Source organism: Engraulis encrasicolus, chromosome 18 (genome assembly GCF_034702125.1).
Source record: "Engraulis encrasicolus isolate BLACKSEA-1 chromosome 18, IST_EnEncr_1.0, whole genome shotgun sequence".
NCBI lineage: Eukaryota > Metazoa > Chordata > Actinopteri > Clupeiformes > Engraulidae > Engraulis > Engraulis encrasicolus.
In genome coordinates this window covers 3,541,248-3,549,221 of record NC_085874.1, presented here as the reverse complement: position 1 = coordinate 3,549,221, position 7,974 = coordinate 3,541,248, and the positions used below count along the sequence as shown (strand labels likewise).

At 43.0% G+C, this 7,974-nt stretch overlaps 1 protein-coding gene across 1 annotated transcript in view; it reads right to left on the bottom strand.

Annotated features, from left to right (window-relative positions):
- The window catches only part of rgs6 (regulator of G protein signaling 6), a 148,346-nt gene continuing 140,372 nt past the window's right edge, over positions 1-7,974 (bottom strand). Inside the window, exons 16-19 of the mRNA XM_063222618.1 lie at positions 7,095-7,281; positions 4,913-5,002; positions 3,697-3,750; positions 1-167 (exon numbers count right to left, since the gene is read on the bottom strand). Of these exons, the coding sequence (XP_063078688.1) occupies positions 117-167; positions 3,697-3,750; positions 4,913-5,002; positions 7,095-7,281 (382 nt within the window). The 3' untranslated portion in view covers positions 1-116. The remainder of the gene's footprint in view (positions 168-3,696; positions 3,751-4,912; positions 5,003-7,094; positions 7,282-7,974) is intronic.

Sequence of the window (7,974 nt, the reverse complement as noted above, 5' to 3'; positions counted from 1 at the left end):
GTGCTTTGGCATCTCTGTCAGGCAGTGGCTGTGCAGGGCATCTCTCTGGAGGCTCTTGGCGAGTCCCCATCATCCTTCTTCTCCTTCTCAGTGGTGGTGGCGGTGGCCAACCCTGGTCAAGAGGACTGCATGAGTCCCGTAAGACGTTTCCCTGTCAGAGACTTGCCCTATGGAGGTGGGTACAGAGGGAAGGGGGAAGGGGGAAGGGAAAAGAAGTTGAAGGTTAAGATTGTGCACATCCCAGGAAAAGGTGCAGGGACAACGACTGACTGTCATTTTCAGATTGAGGAGTCTGTACACTTAAAATCCTTTTTTGCCCCATTTTAAAAATATATATTATTTCATTTTTTATTTTATTCTCCTCACGCCAAAAATTACAGAAGGGAAAAAGGAGGCAGAGATCCAGGGAGATTGGCATGTGTATTGGCATTGTTTTTTCCCTTTCAGACAGACATAAATGAAGAAATAACGGTAACACTTTACTTTACGGATCGCTAATAAGGTGGTAATTTCATGGTAATTTCGTAGTTATTTCATAGTTATTTCAGGGTAATAACTGTTTGTTTTTAGTAACAACAGTAAAACAACCATACAGTTTCCAGTGCATTGTGGTGACACCCTGATAACTCGCAGCACGGTGACACTTGACACACACACACACACACACACACACACACACACACACACACTGGAAACTGCATGGTTATTTTGCTGTTGTTACTAAAAACAAACAGTTATTATCCTGAAATAACTATGAAATAAATATGAAATTAACACGAAATTACCACCTTATTAGCGATCCGTAAAGTAAAGTCTTACCGAAATAACTATGTTTGTCCTAGTCCAGCAACTGTTAATCATCAGTTACATCCATTGTGCACTTCACACAACACACACGTGCAAGCACCAGACATGGGGACTTGAGACTTGGAGACTTGGACTCGAGTCGACTCGAGTCGGTGTCGTGACTTGACTTGACTTGACTTGACAAAATATGAAATACTTGCGACTTGACTTGGACTTGTGAGTTTGAGACTCGGGACTTGACTTGACTTGAGACACGATGACTTGAATGACTTTAGTGGGTGTTTCAGTCTGAATTTGTTTATTTTTATTAATAATATCGATGCTGTGTCCGTGTGTAATGCGCGTTGTCACTGACACTGATCAATCAGTCACGCCTACGGTTTGTGTTCGGTTAAACGTCACAACTGTGAGCACAGCTTTCAGAACGTAGCAGCCATCAGCCCTCGAACTACACACCCCCATTCATGTGAAGCTGTCTGCTACTTCTAGCGTAGGATTAATGCATTTGCTCCACTATAGGCAGTAGGCACCAAAACGAGGTGCCAAATAAATTGTTTTCACAAAGTTCAAAATGCTTCGTTTTCATCTCCAGGGTCCCTTAGCTCTACCGGTGAAGTGTTGAATAATTTCGGGATTGTTATGCTTATTGCTTCGCTACTTGTCAACTTAGCTTCCCTGTGTTATTTAACAACAGGTCTGGCTAACAGTCAGCTACAGCCATCTTAAGACCTACTTTCCAAGCTCCCAAATATCTCGTTTTATGTCAAGGACCGTCTTTTAACTGTCACTAAATGCAAGTCAATTCACGCCTTTAACGGTTGAAAAGTGCTAGGTCATTTCAAAGTGTTTGATCAACGATAGGCCTACTTGGGAGATATTTCTCATACAACTTGTTGACGCGCATTATTTGTTGTGTTAAATATGCACGTTACTGACTGTTGCACACTTAAATGGAAAAAAATGTCCTCAAGAGTGTGCTGAGTTTCAAGGCTTCATATTATTATTAATATGTTTAATTTCACACATGACACATGAGCACTACAGCTTCCCAGCAACACGCAACTGCAGCTTGCCTTCAAGTCGTTTCTCTACAGTGCGCCACCGAAAAGGACTGCTGTGACTTCGGCTACTCGGATTCATCTGGTCTTCGACTGCCATCTACTGGCAATAAAGTGGAAAGTGCAATAGCACATTGAGCCTAAATAAACGACAGCTCTTAACGGGGGCAGCAACAAGAAGACAAATATGAGAAGAGGGGGACAACAATCAATTGTGTTTTTTTTTTTAAGTGCAAGACATCGGGATTCTTTCAAATCAATCCCGCGGCTGTAGCTGCTTGCAGTCACCTTTCCTTAGTTAGGGCTGTATACAAATAAGTTTCCTGTTTCTGGCTTTACTACTACTGAAAACAATAATGACAAAAATCATTTCCATACTGTAAATGAATATTATAAGAATAAGTGCCTGAACGCGAGAAGTCGATGTAATGAAAATACTTGGATATTGGACTATTACATGTTGTTTGTGGATTTTTGTTTTCATATTTGCCATTAATAAATGGTGATCAGTAATAATAATATTGTTATTGTTTTACTCCATGATGTTTTTTTTTTACTGAACATTAGGATTGCCAACAATAGCTAGCCCTATACATATTTTTTGACAGGTTTGCCAGTGCCAAACACATTTGCCAGTGATGTTTACTTAAACTTACTTGTATTATTAAATTCTATTGCTAGCATTTAAATTAATTAAGATCAGATTCTGCGACTAACATTACAACACGGCAATGATGACTTGACTTGGACTTGACTTGACCTGACTTGACTTTGCCTGTGACTTGACTTGACTTGACTTGCCCAAGAAAAAAATACTTGGGACTTACTTGGGACTTGAAGGTTAAGACTTGAGACTTACTTGAGACTTGCACACGTGGGACTTGGTCCCATCTCTGGCAAGCACACACGAAAAACATGCACGCTGCACAAAATGTCCTTCCGAAGTCGGCAGCAGTCAACCAGGTTAGAAAACCTCATAAATATGTCTGTTTCTACCCCATTAACTGCAGGGCTTCCAAGGTCAAAGGATACCCGGGAAAGGGGGCATTGGGTCATTAACTCTCTAGTTTTTCTACTCTAGGACATTAGGACTTTTTTATGGCAAAGGAGATACAGGGAAATGTATGGAATGTTCATCTCAGCCCTAATTAAAACCATGTCTACTCCTACAATCGCAATCATATTTCATAGCGTGAATTTCTGCTGTGTTTTCACCTGAGCACAGACGTAGCCGGCTCATTACAGAAAAAAACCCCGGACAGTTGTTTTCAATTTGCAGTCAATGATTTCGCCCCGGTCCAGAGTTAATGAGCCTAAAGCTGTCTGCATGTAGAGTGAGAAAGGTCACAGTGATGTCTTTGTTCCTGGTGAAGACATGATTTTTATTACAATGATTTTTATCGCAGGAATAATTAATTGATGAATTTCTCTGTCATGAGTGGATGGAGGGAGAGATTGGAGTGGACTGTGTCATGAATGCTTGAACAGGACGGCTTTTTCCTGCACGGTAAGATGGATCTTAGTATAGTAGAGCCAAGGAAAATGTTTACATATTTTGTTCAATAACCCATTAAGACATGACCCCTGTTATAAATGAGTTGTTACCAGAATGGTAATGACCAAATCGTAATGTATTTCTAAAGGCCCTGTGCACCATCATAGTGGTGTAGTACTATGGTAGTTAAGCTTTTTCTGTGACTATAACAGCGTTCCCCTGGTGGAATGGGGTGCGTGAGGGGGGTACAGCCTGTATAGTGATTCTAACTTGTATTTTGAAGATACAGTTACATAACTTGGTGATGTTACATATGTCAAATCAATGAGGACTCACCACACTACGAGTGAACTTCTCCAGTGATGTTCGCCGACCTTGTTCAGTCTCCAGCTTTTGAGTCAAGCGGGATGTGGCAGACAAAAACATGACAAAAATAAAATAATGTGAGACAAGTTGCTGTAAGTTTGCTGTAAGTTCATCAATCATTAACATTTCAGATCAGTCTGTGAAAATGATGGGAAAAAATAACTCTTGTCAAGTGGAAAAAATGCCATATACCAGCCTGCAAAAGATGTATGATTAATATTTGAACTCGATTCGATTCACTTGCTGTGAGGAACTCTCTATTTCTTGGGTAGGATTTATTTAACAGGTGTAAGGAAAAGAACATCTGAACGCTTCTTTCTTGTTTTTTTTTTTTCAGCCAGCGAATTATTTTTTTAAGGTTACCCCTGATGTGTGGGAACTGGCGGAGCTGCATTGGATCTTAGCTTGGGTGCACGGCGCTGAGCGAGAGAATAAGAAAAGGTCATGGTGTTCTTCGAATGGAGAGAGGAAGAAAGAACACTTGTGGATATTATATCACACCTCTCTCCATGGCACTCTACGATCTCTAAGAGTGCAAAAAGAAGACTCGCAGCAGGGCAGGAAATATAACTTTGCAAAAGGTACTTAGCATTCACTGCTATTATAGCCAGGGCTGGATTAACATGGCCTGAGGCCCCTGGGCTACATGTTGCTGTGGGGCCCCCTGGAAGGCAAGTTTTGTGACAAATTTACATAGACACTGTCATTATTGAAGGATATTATGTCTACCAACTGAACTCAACACGACAGATTAATTTTTCAATATTGCATCTTGTCACAATTCTGCGATTTTTTTTTAAACTTTGGGCCTATTGGGGGGGCCATATCTATGCTATGTGTTAATCCAGCCTGCTGCTTAAGACTGCTGTAGCCTAGTTACTTCCAGAGTCGAATAAAGTAGAAGTAGAAGAAAAAGTAAAAACCTCCATTAGTGCTATTATGTAGGCCTACCATTAGTACCATTTTGTTCAGTGTAATAACTGGAATAACAAGCGTGTAATTTGTTTCGTGTAGGGGTGCCTCTAATTGCAATTCCACGTCTACTTTATATACTTCTCTGCTTGCGTCCATCTACTGCACTGCACATTATGGAATGAGCGCAGTCTTCTTTTGTAATGAAATGTGTGCCTGGAGGAAGGGGGATTTAGGTCTGAGGGGTATTTAGTGGAGTGCGTTATACAAGCACCTTCTTTCTGGCCAGCAGGAGGTCTTGGTAGGCGTTGGAGCGGAGGAATCGTGCGTAGCTGTCGCTCTTCATCAGTTTATAGATGTGGTCCTGAAAAAACACAACGAACACACACGGCTATGATATTGCAGAATTTATAGGTTCGCACACTGTATTTCCACTTTGAAAATGTGTTCAGGTCATGCAACGCTTCAACCCAATAGGGTCTGAAGACAGGGTCTGAAGACCCTGTTGGGTCGAGTTGTTGTATGACCTGAATTCACAGCACACATTTATGTAAGTCAGCGGTTCCCAAACTGGGGGTTGGGACCCCTGAGGGGGTCGCAGGGGTAATGCAAGGGTGCTGCAGAGAGAAAGCACTTTGCATAATAAAAGGGGGAATCCACAGAATAACAGCTAACATAATTCCATAAATTGGCTTTTACTGTAACTCAATTCACTTGTATGGATAATGAATATATTAACTTTTTCCTGTGAATTCAAATTAAAATTTAGAAAAACAAAATGGCACTTGCACTGCAAGTTTCACACTAGGGATGCAAATTATCAATTAATTAATTAATTGTTAGTTAACTGACCTTATCGATCGACTTACATTTAATTGATAATCTGCGTATAATCATAATCATAGTCATAATAGTGGTTTCTAGAGTCAGTCAAGAAAAAGTAGAAGTGCAGCCCTTTAACCATTCATTTGGCAACTAGAGTTGTCAAGGTTATCATGTTTTGATGTGATATTGAACTGTGATTAAGATTCTTTGCGATCTACTTCAAAGGTAGTTATACAAAGTGAATAACCAAATCAATAGGCAATCAGAAATCAGTTATGGGAGATGAAAAAGAATATGATAAATGAGCAGCAGCTGTCTGGGAAATCTTGTGTGGAAAGCATCCATTCCAAACAGATGGGGAGTTAAAAGTAGGCCTACATTGTTCCAAACAACTCTTTGCGACCCCTCTAGCACCTAGCGCGGATGGTATCTACAAACCCACGTTTGCCAACACCACACTGCTCAGAATGAGCCCATTTCACATTTCAGTTTGTCAAGGACATTTCTGCATTGGTTTTCGTCTTTTGTAACGCATCAGTGCAAGTTTCTCTTGCTCAAAGGCAGCAAGCACACTTCACAGGCGTAAGACAGAAGTGCCTCAGGGGCTGCAGTGCACTTGTCCTTTGTTTAAACCTCCGCAAGGGTACCCCAGGAGGTGCACCGAGACAATCTCCCACGGAGCAAACTCACCCAGCCACTCCGTCTGGGACGGGAAGAGGAAGGAGACTCTCTGAGACGAGAGAGAGAGAGAGAGAGAGAGAGAGAGAGAGAGAGAGAGAGAGAGAGAGAGAGAGAGAGAGAACAAGAGAACAAGAGAATGAAAGAGCAAGAGAGATTACTAGAGAATGAGAGAACGAGACAGAGAGAGAGAGAGAAAGAGAGAGAGAGAGACAGACAGAAAGAGAGACAGAGACAGAGACAGAGAGAGAGTTGTTGCTGCCACAGAAGCCATTTGTCTCTGACTGAACTAGTCAGCGCCCCCTCACCCCTCATCCATCAACAGGCAAGCATGGGAGAACAAGGTATTGAAAATGGCAACAAAGCAAAACTGGTGCAAGGAGAAGAGAATAGGAAGTGGGAGTCCAAATGGGTCCCTGGCCCCTGTGCTCTGAGGGCAGGCATGGCTTCCAGTGAGGGGTGATGGGTGAAGATGATTCAGGGGGCCACAGTGGACTATGATATGGCTGGCTGGTTGGTTGGTGCCCCAGATTTTTCTCGGGCTCAACAATTTCTAGCTGGACCCTTGCGGGTAGGAAGTGGCAACCTAGCCAGGTTGCGCCCTCCTAGTGACGCAACACCTTCGGCGGTGTCAAATGGAATTGCGATTGCAAGTCTCAGGCAAGTGGCAACCTGTCCCTGTGGACAGGACAAGACAAGACCGGTGCATGGTGGCCGGCTGTTAGTCGATTAAAAGTATACAAATGGAGTACAAATGTAAATACATAAATACATTTACGATGCTTAAAATACACATTTTCAAGTTTTTGAACCCCATTTTCAGATTTTGAACCAACAATTTTTAAAACAAATTAACCAGGAGTAAACAACCATGTTTTAAAAACGTGTGATGCACTTCCAGGCCACCATATGCTACTACTAAAGGCTCAGGCGTTGTGGTGTTGTGGCCTCACCTGGGCGTCCTCGAAGCTGTAGCGGCCAGGGTCCTTGAGGTTCTGGCTGGTGCGCTCGTAGCTGTGGGAGTCTAGGTTGATGGAGCGCGGCGCACCCTCCGCCAGGAACTCCTGCCAGATCTCCTGCGCACGGACACCCACGTCCTGCAGAGGGCGACGCTTCAGGTCCTGAACGGCCAGCCAGAACCTGAGGAGGAGGAGAAGAGAGAGGAGGAGAGAGAGAAGGAGGTAGAGGGAGAGGAGGAGGAGGAGGAGGAGGGAGAGAAAAAAAAGAAAGTGAATGTGATGGGGCCCCGCACTCCCAACCAGAACCTGAAGAGAGAAGGAGGAGGAGGAACATTGAAGAGACAGGAAGAGAGAGAGAGAGAGAGAGAGAGAGAGAGAGAGAGAGAGAGAGAGAGAGAGAGAGAGAGAGAGAGAGAGAGAGAGAGAGAGAGCAATAGTCAGAACAATAACCGCAAGATGAGGAAGAGAAGGAGGAAGAGAGAGATTGAAAAAAATGAAAGCATATGAACAGGAAGGGTCACTGCAAGTTAGAAAACTCAAGCAACGGAGGAGGAGAGGCGATGGAGGAAAAGAAGCTACCGTATAAACAAAAGAGTGAGTGGCATGAGTCATTGCTCAGACAGCCAGAACCTGAGTGAGAGAGGAGAAAGAGAAGAGGGAATGAAGGAGGGAAAATTGGCAAGGCCGATAGGGGACCATCAGCCAGACAAAGAGAAAGAGAGAGTTAGAGAGTAGGAGGATGACAAGAGAATGAAGAGAGTGTGGGGGCATTTCATTTCAGACTGTAAGGAGAGAGGAGGAAGAGAGAGAGAGAGAAATAAACGAGTGAGTAGTATGAAGACATTAAGGGATGACAGGCAAGACTGAGTGGGGA